Source organism: Lepus europaeus, chromosome 3, assembly GCF_033115175.1.
Source record: "Lepus europaeus isolate LE1 chromosome 3, mLepTim1.pri, whole genome shotgun sequence".
NCBI lineage: Eukaryota > Metazoa > Chordata > Mammalia > Lagomorpha > Leporidae > Lepus > Lepus europaeus.
In genome coordinates this window covers 44200342-44215398 of record NC_084829.1, presented here as the reverse complement: position 1 = coordinate 44215398, position 15057 = coordinate 44200342, and the positions used below count along the sequence as shown (strand labels likewise).

Genomic DNA, 15057 nt, shown 5'->3' with positions numbered 1-15057 from the left:
CAATCCAGATAAGGCAATGTCATAAATAAATACGTCAAACCAGGAACATCTCCTGCAGGTTGAACTTTTAACCTCGACACTAAAAGAGTCTGACTTACAAGAGGAAGTTCCCAGGGATGAATTCCCTCTGCTCAGTCAGGGTGAGAAAATCCCCTCGTGTCTCCTCTGACTGTCAGTCCAGGTCAGAATGCATCACTGCCCTCGGTCGGTTCCTGCTCTCAAGTCAGTGGGGAAATCAGAGAGGACGATTTCCACCCCCAAGTCCATGCTGCTACTCTGCAGCAAGGTGGAAAAGGCATGGGGGCTCAAAGGCGGGCACCTTGGACCTGCCAAGGTAAGTTAGCCAAATGGCAACACCAGGCAGCTCCTGGTCGGGTTCACAGAACCCAAACAGCTCACAGAATACAGATCCCAACCCTTTTTAAAAGATGTATGTATTTGTTTATTTGAAAGGCAAAATGACAGGGGAGAGAGAGAGAGAGAGACCTTCCATCCACTGGTTCACTCCCCAAATGCCAGCAACAACCAGGGTTGTGCCAGGACAAAGCCTAGAAAGAGCAATTCCAGCTGGGTCTCCCACGTGGGTGGCCAGGGCCCAAGCACGCGAGCCACCATCTGCTGCCTCCTAGGCATATTCGCAGGGAGCCAGATCGGAAGCTGGGAGTAGCCGGGACTCGAACTGACATTCCCATATAGGATGCTGGCATCCCAAGCAGCAGCTTAACCCTCACCGTCACCACGTTCCCCCCACAAGTGTATTTTTTTTTTTTTTTTTTGACAGGCAGAGTGGACAGTCAGAGAGAAAGGTCTTCCTTTTTCCGTTGGTTCACCCCCCAGTGGCTGCTGCGGCCGGCGCACCGCGCTGATCCGAAGCCAGGAGCCAGAAGCTTCTCCTGGTCTCACACCACATGTGTATTTTAAGCCCCCAAATGGAATTCCTACAGCTGCTGAGACAGTGGGTCAGTACTCCCAAGAGTAGTTCCCAGGCCGGTAACTTCCCTGTCTGGTGAGGTCTCCCAACCTCCATCCATCTAGGGAAGCCGTAGACCCGAAGTTCAACTTCCTCATCAGACGGCAGCGGCAAATCCGAGCAGACACATCCCACTCCCAGGAGAACCACTCTGCTTTGCTGGGAAACACTAAACAGAAGTGACTCACCAAACAACACCAAATGCAAAAAATAGGAAACGATCCTTTTTTTTTTTTTTTTTTAAGGCTTGGACAAAATAATAAGATGGGGTGGGAGAGTACTTACTTCAAATAGAAAGTAAGGTAAGAAAAATTCTTAAAATTTCATGCTTCGTGCTACAACACAGCTGTACCTTGGAAACATTATGCCAAGAAAAAGAAACCAGTCACCCAGAACCACCTATGATTCCATGTACATGAAATACTCAGAGTAGGCAAATCTATAAAGATGGAAATAGATTAGGAGCTGCTTCGGACTGGGCAGGATGAGGGGCTTTGGAGGTTCGTGGCCACAGGACACAGTAAGTTGGAGGGAATACGTGTTCCAATAGGGACTGTGGTATGGGACACACACCTTTGTGAATATACTAAAAGCCACTGATTGTCCACTTTCAGTGGGTGAATTATATAGTGCTTAACTTCTATTTCAGTGAAGCGTTTTCAAACACAATTCATGGCTCCACACCAGGTCCATGTTAGTCTAAATCGTGGAGTTCCTCTTATGAGACAAAGACCTTCCAAGCAAATCTGAAAAAATGTTGACATGAGTACTGAGGAGAGACCCTGCTTGAATTTATCTGACAAAACACTCCCCTGGCAGTCTGGGGAGAATTCCAGTCTTGTCTCAGGATCATCAGACACACAGAAATCCCCATCTGGCTCGAGGTTCCTGCTCCAGAAAGGCTGGGAAAACCAGCCCCAGCCAAACAGGCTTTCAAAGCCGCATCTTTCATCTCCCTGGGCACGGGGAGACACAGAGGACCATGGGTTGAGGGACGTATGGCCCCCGTCGGAATACAAAGTGGAGAACTCACTATTGCCATAGAAACTCGAGTCCAAAATAGACTTCACATTGCCCAAGGATCTGTGTTCCAAGAAACCCCAAATAGCAACACACAAAAACACAGCAGCTAAACAAGCTCCCTCTTCCCCAACCCTGGACAGAAATGGCCTCCTCCACGACCTGTCTGACCTCCATCCTGCTGCCCGGCATCTCTCCTCAAGCAAGGGCAGAGGGCATGGAGAGAAGCCCAGGGAGGACGCCGGCTGCCCCCACAAAGGGCAGTGTGGGCATCCCGGGCACAGCTGCCACCACGGAGGGAAAGCCAAAAAGGGGAGGTGGGACCGAGGCTCTGGAACACGCAAGCCCAGGGCACCGCAGCGATCAGCCAACAGCCTCGTCCTACCCTGCCAGCCTGGATTCTCTCATCCCCACGCAAATTAAAACACCAAATGTTCTGTGCTCCGATTCATAATGCAGCAGATGTCGCTGGCTTGTCTCCGACCAGCTTCAGCCCCGAAGGACAAAAGGCCACCTTGAGCGCCGAGGACAAGGGAGCCAGCAAGTGTCCAGGGCCCCGCACACGGTGGCATTCGGTAACGATTGGCTGGATGCTTCTCGAGTGAAACTTGACCTTGCCCTGGCCTGGAAAGCAAACACACACACATACACGTGTAACCTTGCAAAAATCACCACGTACAGAGGGCAAAGCATTTCGTCCATTTTGCTATTAATGTACCCTAAGCGCCTAACACGATGCCTGGCACGCAGAATGTTTGTCTAAGGCTGAATGAAGGGACTACCATGGCCAGGCGCCGTTCCGGGTCAGCTCTGGCCGGTGTCCTCGCCTCATCACTTCCACGTGGGTGGCAGAGGCTGCCCCGAGGCCTCCGCTCGCCAGGGGTCGCTGTAGGAACGGCCCGGCCTCCTTTCCCACGTCACTCTTTGACCCGGTGAAGCCGCTGCCCGGAGCTAAGATGGCGGCGTCGGTGGCGGCTGCGGCCGTGCGGCTGCGGCGGGCGCTTCAAAGGTCGCTGTCAACCGCGCCCTCCGCAGTCCCGGCGGCAGCCGTGCGGGACGCTTTCCTGACCTTCTTTCGGGACCGCCATGGCCACCAGTTGGTGCCTTCCGCTTCCGTGCGGCCCAGAGGCGACCCCAGCTTGCTTTTCGTTAACGCCGGCATGAACCAGGTAGGGGCGGAGCCATGCTGACCGGGGCGGGAATTCGCGAGTTTTCCAGAGAGAAAGCCGCTACGGGATTGGGCAGAAGAAGCGAGGGGGGCGGAGCTCATGGCGTTTGGGAAAATAGGACGGTGTGTGATTGGGTAAAGTGCTTGGGGGCGGGGCTCAGGGTCCAGTTTGGACTTGGGAGAACTCGCCCCGGACTGGGGCTGAGATGACTTCTAGGTCCGGGAATGGCAGGTGTAAAGTCCCACGGGGAAGGTCTTTATTCTTTAGGTAAAGGTAATTCACCCATTAGATGAATGTTTATTGTACAACTACGCTTAATAAGCTTCCAACTTTGAGTTTACCCACTCCAGACTTCATTGTCCTCGTCTGTAAATTGGGGACAGTGATGCAGGAAGGTTCACTTTAGAGGCAGTCCGAGATCTCTGCTAAAAGCTGACATTCTGGCCAGTGCCCTGTACCGTGTGGCCCCAGTGTTGTCCCGTGGTGTTACTGATGTGGATCGGCCACCTTCAGTCTAAACAGCCATCCCCACCCCCACTCCCCCGCAGTCCCTTCTGATGAGGCCCTGAAATATTCCCCCGACCATTTCTCATGCTCCAGTTCAAGCCAGTCTTCCTGGGCACCGTGGATCCACGAAGCGAGATGGCAGGCTTCCGACGCGTGGCCAACAGCCAGAAATGCGTGCGGGCCGGAGGCCGCCACAGCGACCTGGAGGATGTGGGCCGGGACCTGTCCCATCACACCTTCTTCGAGATGCTTGGCAATTGGGCCTTTGGGGGTGAATATTTTAAGGTGAGTCTCCGGGGAGCGCTCTGGGGCTAAGAAAGGGCCAGGGTCAGTTCTGTCTGCATTTGCCTGTCTGCTTAGAGACAGAGGCGAAGTCCTCGCCGGACACGTGTAACGGGGACGCGTCTCACCTCTCCCGTTGGATCCTATGTCCCTGGAGGGCAGTGATGGTGCATCCTGCCTCCTGGCTGGTCCAGAAGTTGTCTGAATAAGTGGTCAGATGCTAGTGGAGTGAAGGATCATCCCGAGGCAGGGTGGACAGAGGGTTCCGGAGAGAAGGCAGCCCTTGTTCTGAGACCTGAAAGAAGGTCGAGTGAAAAGAAGGGGAAAGCGTTCTGGGCAGGAAAGGAACTCAGGCAGAATCAGGCCAGGCGTGTTCTGGGAAGCAGGTGGGCGTGGAAATGCTTTTGTGTGACGCTGGAGCCTGGACTCAGGTGGCCTGGGTGGACCTCACCCACCCGCCCTCTCCCTACGTCTGGGTTCTGCCGCAGGAGGAGGCGTGCAGCATGGCCTGGGAACTGCTGACCCAGGTCTACGGGATCCCTGAGAACAGGCTCTGGGTGTCCTACTTTGCTGGTGACCCCAAGGCAGGGCTGGACCCAGACCTGGAAAGCAGGGACATCTGGCTCAGCCTGGGGTAAGTCAGCCCCTTCCACACGCACCCCTGGAGGGCAGGAGGACTGAACGTCAGGGACTCCCAGCACCAGTGCTGGTCTCAGTGTGTCCCAGGATGCTGTGGGGTCTGCTCTGTCCCTGCTCTTGCTGGACCAGGACAGGGAGGAGAGGCTGTCGTGGCAGGTAGGGGCCCAGCTTCTGGGGGCATCCAGCTCGCGCCACTCACCTGCCTGTCTCCCCAGGGTGCCTGCCAGCCGTGTGCTTTCCTTCGGGCCACAGGAGAACTTCTGGGAGATGGGGGATACTGGCCCTTGTGGGCCCTGCACCGAAATCCACTATGACCTGGCTGGCGGGGCGGGGGCCCCCCAGCTGGTGGAGCTCTGGAATCTGGTCTTCATGCAGCATAATAGGTAACAGGGCTGCCCCGGCAGGAGGAGGGTCCCTGGCCGGAAGCAAGAAGACTTGGGTCCATTTCCTGTTTCAGTGAAATGGTGCTGACGGGGAGCCAGGCACCTAGTCGCTTCCTGAGTACCGTTCCCATAATAACTGGCTTAGTCCTGTCCTTGCCCGTGATAGCTCAGACTGGCCACTGTCGCCCTCTGGCCTCTTAGCATATGGTGGAGTTGAACCTGATGATCGAGAAGGTTTCCTTGGAGCCTTCACATGTTTCTCCCCAAGGGCAAAGAATTCTGTCCCAGAAGGGGATGTTTGTACCCTGGAGTTGTCAGGCATGGGTTGAAGAAGCTGAGACAGGGCGGATAGAGGGCGGGGGAGGGGGGCAGCAAGGCCATGATTGTCCGCTCTTGGCTGACGGGTGATTCTGCCGGCCCCTCGGGCCCCTCCTCGATCCTCTCCTCACACTTGCAATCCAGGTGGTTGGGGGAGACCCCTCACCTTGTTCCCCTTCCCTGGCCAGAGAAGCAGATGGGAGCCTGCTGCCCCTGCCCCAGCGGCACGTGGACACGGGAATGGGCCTGGAGAGGCTGGTGGCCGTGCTGCAAGGCCGGCGCTCCACCTACGACACCGACCTCTTTACTCCGCTGCTTGACGCCATCCACCAGGTGAGCCTGCCTCCTTCCCCCCCCCCACCCGAGCCCCTGCAGCCTGCTCGTCCCCAGTGCCCAGCCCCTTCCATCCTTGTCAAGAGCTCAGAGTATTTCCAGCCAAGGACCCCATGGCGTCAAGCATGGGACCAGCATGGTGTCATCTGCTGCCTGATGCCCTGTCTCCCTCTGTTGTGCACAGAATAGATGTTGGGTGCCTACTCTGGGTCAAGTCCTTTGTACCTGGAACAGAAGACAGTAGACAGTGGACAGAAAAGAGATTGATTGCTAGTGAGAGAAAGAAAACTGGGGAACGAACAAGATAATAGCTTGCAGGTTGGGAGTAGGCAGTAAATGTGGGTGATGCTTGCTGGGAGGAAAAGGGATGGATCTTAGGTCTTTGGGGACGGCTCCCCAAGGAGGAGTCAGCCATAAGAAACTCGTTCTAGACAGAAGGGCAGCAGGTACCAAGGCCCTGAGGCCACAAAGAGTTTGATGTGCCAAGAACAAAAAGGCAACCAGCCAGCTAACGCAGAATCATGTAGAATGTATCTGGAGCAAGTGCCAGTTAGCTTTGGCTGCATAATAACCCTCCTAACGCTCTTAAAACAAGCACCATGCATTTAGCTCCTGGGTCTGGGGGCTGGCAGTTTGGGCTTGGCTTAGCTAGGTCATTCTTCTGCTCTTACGTGGCTCGTGTCTCTGTGGTCGGCTGTGAGGCCATTCCTCTGCTGTAGGGGGGCTGGCTGGCGGTGGGGGCCGCAGGGGTGACTGTGTCGTCATCCAGCTGGCTGGCCCGAGCTGCCTCACGTCACAGCTCAGCAGGGTTCCGAGAGGCAAAGCCCAAGTGCAGGCTCCAGGCAGAGCCGTCTCCACCGTGCGCTGCCGGCCAGCACGGACCAGGGGTGGAGAAACAGATGCTGCCCTTTGATGGGAAGGGACTGTAGTCACATCCCTATGGGGTATGTGCTCGGCAAAAGGCTGTCTTTGCTAATGGCCTGCACAGGAGGAAGACAGGAGTCAAATTCTGGGGCGCACAGCCATCGCTCAGGGCCATCGTCACTGCTTGCTGATTCCCTACAGCAGAACTGGGCGGGCACTTGAACAAGGCGACTTCTGATCGCTCAGCCCCTTCTGGGAGCTGTGTGGATCCCACTCTACAGGAGAAAGAGGCCACTGCCGGCCCAGGCAGGAGGCTGTGGGCCTGGCCTGGCTGGCGGGGGTGGAGGTGGAGGTGGAGACGAGCAGGTGAGTGGGAGCGCTCAGGAGCGACATGGAAGGACTCTGGGGGTCAGGAGCAGAGTGGACTGAGGGATCCCTGGCTGTGGACTGGAGCTTGTGAGACAGGGAAGAGGCAGGCTGGGGGCCAGCTGAACCCGGCTCTGCCTGGAGCGCTTATACCTGGACACAGCCTCCACCTGCCCTCCTGCCCCCTCTGAAGGCTGAGGAGTGGGCCAGAGCTCCAGGCTGCTCCTGCTGAGCTCTGGGCGCCCCCCTGAGCCCAGTTTCTCCCTTAAAGCTGGATCACCACTCCTCCAGCTGCCTTTTGCTCTAGGAATTCAGTGATCACAGTGACGATGGCTGTGAGTGCAGAACATGCACCCTGCCAGGCCGGGCACTGGCTCCCGTTCTGAGCGGCTTCCCCAGCCGGGCCAACCTGGCAAGGCCATTCTTTGGGACCAAGGCAGTGAAATGCGTGCACCTGGGCCGGGTCAGGCGGGACCCGCAGCCACTCAACCTCCTCCACTGCTTTCTAGGGCTGCGGGGTGCCCCCTTACCTGGGCCGGGTAGGGGTGGCAGACGAGGGCCGCATAGACACAGCCTACCGCGTGGTGGCCGACCACGTGCGCACACTCAGCGTCTGCATCGCCGACGGTGTCTTCCCCGGGATGTCAGGTGCCCCGTGAGTTGAGAAGGGAAAGGAGAGGCGGGGGATGTTGGGATGGCAGGAGGGGACCTTCGGTGGGAGCATCTGCTCTGGGCCTTGCGCTCCCCTCCCCGGGTCCCCTGGGGCTTCATTTCTGGGCTCTGAACCCCCCAGGCTGATTCTTCGCCGGATCCTCCGTCGAGCTGTGCGGTTTTCCATGGAGATCTTACGAGCACCCCCTGGCTTCCTAAGCAGCCTGGTGCCCGTCGTGGTGGAGACGCTGGTAAGGGCACCTGGGGAGCCTGCCCTGAGCCCAGTGAGCGCGCCTGCCCAGGTGTCAGGGGCCCCACCCTGGGTGTGCAGCTGGCTGAGAAAGCTCCACTTGCCGCTAGGCTGCTGAACTCTTGACCTTGGGACCCCCTTCTTCAGTAGACCACCCCACAGGGAAAGTCCTTCGCAGCGGGGGCCCCGCCTCCAGGGCAGGTGTCCTCCAGGAGGCCGGGGTGGGCAGGTGGAGGATGGGCTGGCTGCTTCTCCTCAGCCCGCTCTGCACCTCCCCAGGGGGACGCTTACCCGGAACTCCGGAAGAACTCAGCGCAGGTACTGGATTGGGGTCAGGGAGGGGTGATGGAGCTGGGGAGAGAGGCGCAACCTCCCCTGAGACCGGCCCCGCTCCCGCTTGCCCGGTGCAGATAGCTGAGCTGGTGGCGGAGGGCGAGGCGGCCTTCCTGGGCTCCCTGCAGCGGGGACGCCGGATCATCGAGCGGACCCTGAGGCGCCTGGGGCCTTCCGATGTCTTCCCTGGTGAGTGTGGGGGAGGGGACTCCCTGAGACCCTCCAGGACCAGGACGGGCAGAAGAGGAGCTAGCAGCCAGCACTGTGCCCCATCCACACTCCCCTCCGCTGACGCTCCTCCCAACACCCGCCCAGCCACCCTCCACCCCGCCCGCCTCGCCCTGCCTCCTGTCCTGCACTCCGAGGTCATGCTTAGACCCAGCTTCCCTGCCTCTGGCCTCGGAGCGGGAAGCCCAAAGGTGACCCTCACCTGAACTGCCTGGTGTGGGGAGGAGGCACTTGCCCTTGGTCCCTGGTGGCTTCTCCCTCGCTTCTCTGCCCTGTCTCACCCCTCCCCTCCCCAACACCCGTTGTCTTCCTTGCTCACAGCTGAAGTGGCCTGGTCCTTGTCACTGGCTGGGAACCTGGGGCTCCCCCTGGACCTGTTGGAGCTGATGCTGGAGGAGAAGGGGGTGCGGCTGGACTCCGCTGGGCTGCAGCGGCTGGTCCAGGAAGAGGCCCAGGTACAGGCTGGGCCCCATGCTGGCTTCCCTTGGGACCTCCAGCCCCTCCCCCAGCGCTGAGCCCCCGGTTTGTGCTCCTATCCTGGAGGATGGCGGGACTGGCTTTCCAAAACCCCAGGCCCTGCCCGCAGCTGTAGGGAGGAAGGCCGGTCGGCAGTGGGCTAAACAGGAGCAGAAGCGGAGAGGCCAGCAGTGCCCTAGGGAGGGGTCCTCCCGGGCCGTGGGTGGGGGGGGGCCTGATCCCGAGGAGCCTGCGCGATGGGCGTCTTGCTCCAGAGGGGGGCTGCAGGGTCCCCATGTCCCGTTGCCTTCTCCATGCACTCTGTGGTTCACGCCTGTCCCGCAGCACCGGGCGCCGCAGGCTGAGCCTGCAGCAGAGCAGGGACTGCAGCTCGACGTCCACGCCCTGGCGGAGCTGCAGCGCCGAGGGGTGCCCCCAACTGATGACAGCCCCAAGTACGACTACTCCTTGAGACCCAACGGCGACTACGGTGAGAGCCTGGAGCAAGGCGGGACGGATGTCAGGGGGGTCACTGCTAGCCCAGGGGGTCGGTCCTCCAAGGGTTGCTGCAGCCCCCAGCTAGGAGCACCCCGAGCCAGGGTCCTGTTGGCCGCTAGTAAGGCTAAGACGCATGTGCAGGACCCCAGCCCCTGGCCAGCACTGACAAGCGCTCTGCACCCTGGCAGAGTTTGGCACCTGTGAGGCCCGGGTGCTTCAGCTGTATACGGAGGACGGGACGGCCGTGGACTGCGTCGGGGAGGGCCAGCGCTGCGGCCTCCTCTTGGACAGGACCAACTTCTACGCCGAGCAGGGCGGGCAGGCTTCAGACCGGGGCTACCTGGTACAGGTGGGGCAACAGGTAAGTGCCTCCCCCGCTGCCCCCAGGCCGCCTTCCGCGGGAGGCAGCCCTGAGCCTGGCCAGGAGCCAGGGGGAGGGAGAAGCTGCAGCGGTCGCCCCCACCTCGGCCCTGGCCTTCCCCAGGATGTGCTGTTCCCAGTGGCCCGGGCCCAGGTCTGCGGGGGCTTCGTCCTGCACGAGCTGACAGCTCCCGAGTGCCTGCAGGTGGGGGACCAGGTGCAGCTACATGTGGACGAGGTAAGGACCCCACGCTAACTCCTCCTGAGACCCCGCAGGCCCTGGCACCCCCCTCCCCCCGCCCTCACCCAGGACCCTGGGTGACCAGAGTGTTTCAGGCCTGGCGGCTGGGCTGCATGCAGAAGCACACGGCCACCCACCTGCTGAACTGGGCGCTGCGGCAGACCCTGGGCCCCGGCACAGAGCAGCGCGGCTCCCACGTCCGCCCCGAGCGGCTGCGCTTCGACGTGGCCACCCAGGTGAGCCAGGCACAGAAAGATGGTCACAGGGCCTGGGCTGCAGGCCCAGTGCTGCCGCTCCATCATGGTGGGACCCTGGGCAGGGCCCTTCCCCCCAGGCTGCCCCTCCATCGGCAAAGGTCGGGCAAGGACGTCAGCTCTGGTGGAGTGGGATTCTTTTTTTTTTTTTTTAAGATTTTATTTAAAGGAGTTACACAGAGAGAGGAGAGGCAGAGAGAGAGAGAGAGAGGTCTTCCATCTGCTGGTTCACTCCCCAGTTGGCCACAACACCCGGAGCCAAGAGCCTGGAGCTTCTTCTGGGTCTCCCACGCGGGTGCAGGAGCCCAAGGACTTGGGCCATCTTCTACCGCTTTCCCAGGCCATAGCAGAGAGCTGGATCAGAAGTGGAGCAGCCGGGTCTCAAACTGGCACCCACATGGGATGCCAGCACTGCAGGCGACAGCTTTACCTGCTATGCCACAGCGCCGGCCCCCATCTCACCTGCTGCCCCCCCATGGCTGCCCCTTGTTGTAAGCTGCCTGAGGACAGAGCCTCCCTTTGTGTTTTTTCATTGGCTCTGGAGCCAGTGAAAGGCCTGCATCTCCCAGGGCTCATCACTTAGAAAAGGGCCGCCTGCTGCCCCGGTGCTCCCAGAGCACGTGTCGGGGGCCAGCCCCTGGTCTGGAGCCATGGAATGGCTCAGCGCCTGCTGTCCAGTGCACGCGTTAGGGCATCAGAGGCAGACTGACTGTCGCCCTGTCCGTTTCCCCTGACCCCACCAGGCCCCACTGACCGCAGAGCAGCTCCGGACAGTGGAGGCCACTGTGCTGGAGGCCGTGGAGCGGGACGAAGCCGTGTACGTGGAGGAGGTGGCCCTGGCGCTCACCACCCGTGTCCCTGGCCTGCGCTCTCTGGATGAGGTGAGTTGGGGAGCCCTTTTGCTGTAGATTGTCTGCCTGCTTCAGACACACTGGGAGGCTTCCTCCTCCTCCTCCTCCTCGGGCTCCCAGGCCTGTCTCCTCTTCCCCTCAGGTATACCCAGACCCTGTGCGGGTGGTGTCAGTGGGGGTGCCTGTAGCGCACGCGCTGGAGCCAGCCTCCCAAGCTGCACTGCGGACCTCGGTGGAGCTGTGCTGTGGAACGTGAGTGGCTGCTTTGGGCTGCCTGGCCCTGGGGCCCTGCAGCCTCACCCTGCTCCATCTTTGAAGCCACCAACCCTTGGTGTGGGGCTCAGCCTTTTGCCTCCCCCCCATCACCGCCCCTGACTGTCTCCTCCCTCCTTCTGCCCACAGACACCTGCTGCGCACAGGGGCTGTGGGGGACCTGATTATCACTGGGGAGCGCCAGCTCACCAAGGGCACCACCCGCCTGCTGGCCGTCACTGGGGAGCAGGCCCAGCAGGTCAGCCCGTCAGCAGGCCCTGGGCGGCTTGCACACACGGACAGGGGGCTGGGGCTGCCCTCAGCAAAGCACGTCCACACATGCACACTGGGACGGCCCCGGCACTGTTGGCAGCTGGCACCCATTATGATTACTTGGTGCTGATGCTTTGGTTGGGCCGTGGTTGTGTGCTGGCTAGTACTCTGTGTTGGGATGCCTTGCTTGGTTCCAACCGTTAAATATTTCTAATTTGGCCCTGCCCGGCAGTGGGTTGACGGCCCCCGTCCTGAGAAGGTGAGTGCAATTCTGGCACCGTGACCGCCCTCTCCCCCCCCCCACCGCAGGCCCGAGAAGTGGGTCAGAACCTGGTGCAGGAGGTGGAAGCAGCTGCAGAACGGCTGAGCCGGGGCAGCAGGAGTGTGGCCGAGGCCCGGCGGCTATCCAAGGACGTGGGACGACTCACTGATGTGAGGGCCACCACCTGCCCCCCCGCCCCGCAGGGCTGTGCCCCACCTTCACCTGGCTCCATGCCCTCCCCCGCGTCTCCCTGGCCCCTTCCAGTCTCTCCCCAGTGCTTGAACTGGGTTGGGCTCCGGCGGGCCCAGCTGGCTTCCCCGGTGGGTATGGGAGGTGCCGTGTCTCCCTGGCCCTGCGTCAGGCTCTGGCCGGCTCAGGGATCGGTGGGGTGATTTCTCCGCTTCCTGGCCGCAGACTGTGGATACTGCCGTGATGCCCCAGTGGCAGCGGCGGCAGCTCCAGACCACCCTGAAGGGACTGCAACGGCGCGCCAACACCGCCATCCGCAAGCTGGAAAAGGGCCAGGTAAGACGAGCTGAGCCGCTCCAGCCCTTCCCTGAGAAGCCGCAAGGGCCCGGCCGTGGGGGCGAGTCAGGTCATCTGAGGACACAGGGGAGGGGGTGATGGCAGCTTCCTCCTCCTCCTCCTCCTCCTCCCCCGCCTCCCGCCAGCTGGGAGTCTCCTCCAGGCCCTTCCTTGGCTTTTCTTCCTGCCTAGCTGTGTCTCCCCGGCTCCCAAGTCTGGCTCCGACTCTTCCTCCAGGAAGCCTCCGGTCTTGACTGACACCATTCGGTCCTCATTGCTCCTTGACTGTCCTCCCCTCCCCTCCCTGTCCATCTGTGCTCTGGCCTTCCCCCGTCACCTTCAGTGCCCCATGTGTTCAGGCCTCGAGCCACGATGACAGGGAAGAGGCAGAGGAGATGAGGAAGGGCGCGGGCAGGACCCGACAGGCGGCCCACCTAGGCAGAGGCCCTGCAGCCCCCTCACTGGGGGAGGCTGGGGCTGAGGGCAGACCTGCCCCTCTGCCGCCCTCCCCGGCCCACAGGCTGCAAGGAGAACCCAGGAGCTGCTGGAGCGGTACCCAGGCGCGCCTCTGATCGTGGACACGGTGTCCGCTGAGTCCCTCTCGGTGAGTGCGGGCGGAGGGGGCTGCCTGGGAGGTGGCCAGGAGCCCGGGGAGCTGTGGGGACCGCCACCTGTCCTCTGTCGCGCAGGTGCTGGTGAAGGTCGTACGGCAGCTGTGTGAGCAGGCACCCAGCACGTCCGTGCTCCTGCTCAGCCCCCAGCCCGTGGGGAGCGTGCTCTGTGCCTGTCAGGTGGCCCAGGTGAGAGCAGCCGCCACCCCTGCCCATCTCCCAGTCCAGCTCTGACACCCCCTCCCCGTGCCTTTTATTCCTTTCGGGCGAGGGCACCCAGGCCACGTGCGGGTGACCCGTATAAGACACCACCTGGACGGGGATAGGGCTGTTCCCTTTCCCGCTAGACAAGCTGGGAGTCCCTCTTCCACCTGCTTCCGGGCCTCACATCCCTTGCAAGTAGCAGACATTCCTGAACTTGCATCTCCCTTCCCGCCCAAGCCTTCTCCCGCCTCCTCACCAATGCCCCCACCGTGCGCCTGGCTGCAGAGGCAGGGGGGCAGAGGTGCTGGTGGGGCAGGCTGCTCTGCATCGCGTCCCCTCTGTTCGTCCCCAGGGTACCACGCCTACCTTCACAGCAGAGGCCTGGGCGCTGGCTGTGTGTGGCCACATGGGGGGCAAGGCCTGGGGCTCTCGAGTTTTGGCCCAGGGCATAGGAAGCACGGCTGACCTGGAAGCTGCCCTCCACACAGCCCGAGCCTACGCCCTGACCCAGCTCTGACCTGGGCCCCCCGGGGATATCCCGCACATGGACTACGGGCAAGTGCCAGGCACCCTCAGGGGGCCAGCAGGACCTCCACAAAGGCCTAGAGGCTGCAGGGCAAGCAGCTGAGCCAAGAGTCACCCGGGCCGGGGCCCTGACTGTCCCAGAGGCAGAAGCCGTCAGAAACACACAGAACACATCCGGGAGCGTGAAGACGTGGGCTGGCCGAGTGCTCACTGGGCACTGTCACCTCAGGGCCTTCGCCTGTGACATCCCCTATCAGAGTGCTGCTTTGAGTCCCGGCTGCTCTGCTTCTGACCCAGCTCCCTGCTAATGCTGCTGGGAAAACAGCAGAAGATGGACCAAGTAATCGGGCCCCTGCACCCACAAGGGAGGCCTGGAAGGAGTTCCTGGCTTCTGGTTTTGACCTGGCTATCACAGCCATTTGGGAAATGAACCAGAAGATGGAAGACCTCTCTCTCTCTCTCTCTCTCTCTCTCTCTCTCTCTCTCTAGTTCTGCCTTTCAAATACAAAATTAAATATTTTTTTTAAAAAGTATTTAGAATGAGCCAGCATTGTGGCATAGCAGGTAAAATCCCATATGGTTCCCAGTTCAAGTCCTGGCTGCTCCACTTCTGATCCAGCTCACTGCTAATGCTCCTGGGAAAGCAGCAGAAGATGACCCAAGTCCTTGGACCCCTGCACCCATGTGGGAGACCCAGGTGAAGCTCTTAGCTCCTGGCTTCTGGCTTCAGCCTGGCCCAGCCCCAGCCATTACAGCCATTTGGGGAGTGAACCAGCACATTGAAGATTCCTCTGTCTCTCCCTTTTTCTAACTCTGCCTTTCAAATAAAAAAGTAAGTCTCTTTTAAAAAATGTTCATATTTACCCATCATTGGACTTTACACAATATACATGTGTGTTCATATATTAGTTAATATTAGGTATTCCATAAGTGTGTACAACTTTTATGTGTCTATTAAAAATTTTTAAAATATTTCACAATGGCTAGGAAGCAGCCTTCCCCCGCCCAGCAACCTGGTATGGGTGCCCCACCACCCGTTCCTGCCTTTCACACCAGCATCGTCTGCAGGAGTGCCCAGGCTGCAGGCCCGGCTACCACCGGGCACCAGTAGAGGGCGCCCTGTCCACCAGACAGAACCCTCACGTGACAGGACAGCTGGGCAGACCTCTGGTGCCACTCCATTAGCAACGACCTTGTTTTAATGAAAGCCCTGCTGGTTTGTTGATAAACGGAGCCCCAGGTGCTGGGCAGCCGCTGAGAGTAGGCAGGCACACAGTAGCCCACAGTTCCTGCCAGCCAGGGGGAGCAGGCCAAGAGACCGAGTGCCCGGCAGTGAGGAGCACTGGAGAAAGAGCGACACTGGGATCCCAGGGGTGGAGGTGGTGCTGCCTAACCGGGCCGTGGGGCTGGGGGTGAGGGTGTGAGCTATGCG

At 60.3% G+C, this 15057-nt stretch overlaps 1 protein-coding gene across 2 annotated transcripts; it reads left to right on the top strand.

Moving 5' to 3' along the window:
• The first annotated feature begins 2946 nt into the window (after window positions 1–2946).
• Window positions 2947–14569, top strand: AARS2 (alanyl-tRNA synthetase 2, mitochondrial). Of its 2 annotated transcripts, none has more exons than XM_062186200.1 (22): window positions 2947–3159; window positions 3760–3951; window positions 4437–4582; window positions 4803–4970; window positions 5477–5621; window positions 7361–7506; window positions 7645–7753; window positions 8032–8070; window positions 8163–8274; window positions 8635–8768; window positions 9115–9259; window positions 9456–9628; window positions 9752–9865; window positions 9964–10104; window positions 10866–11003; window positions 11116–11225; window positions 11376–11484; window positions 11808–11930; window positions 12175–12285; window positions 12806–12889; window positions 12975–13085; window positions 13453–14569. In XM_062186200.1, the coding sequence occupies exons 1-22, from the start codon at window positions 2947–2949 to the stop codon at window positions 13615–13617; spliced, it is 2928 nt and encodes a 975-aa protein (XP_062042184.1). In that variant the 3' UTR covers window positions 13618–14569. The 2 variants fall into 2 exon arrangements, with proteins under 2 accessions (XP_062042184.1, XP_062042185.1); XM_062186201.1 differs by lacking the exon at window positions 2947–3159 and adding an exon at window positions 3336–3426.
• The last annotated feature ends 488 nt before the right edge of the window (window positions 14570–15057 follow it).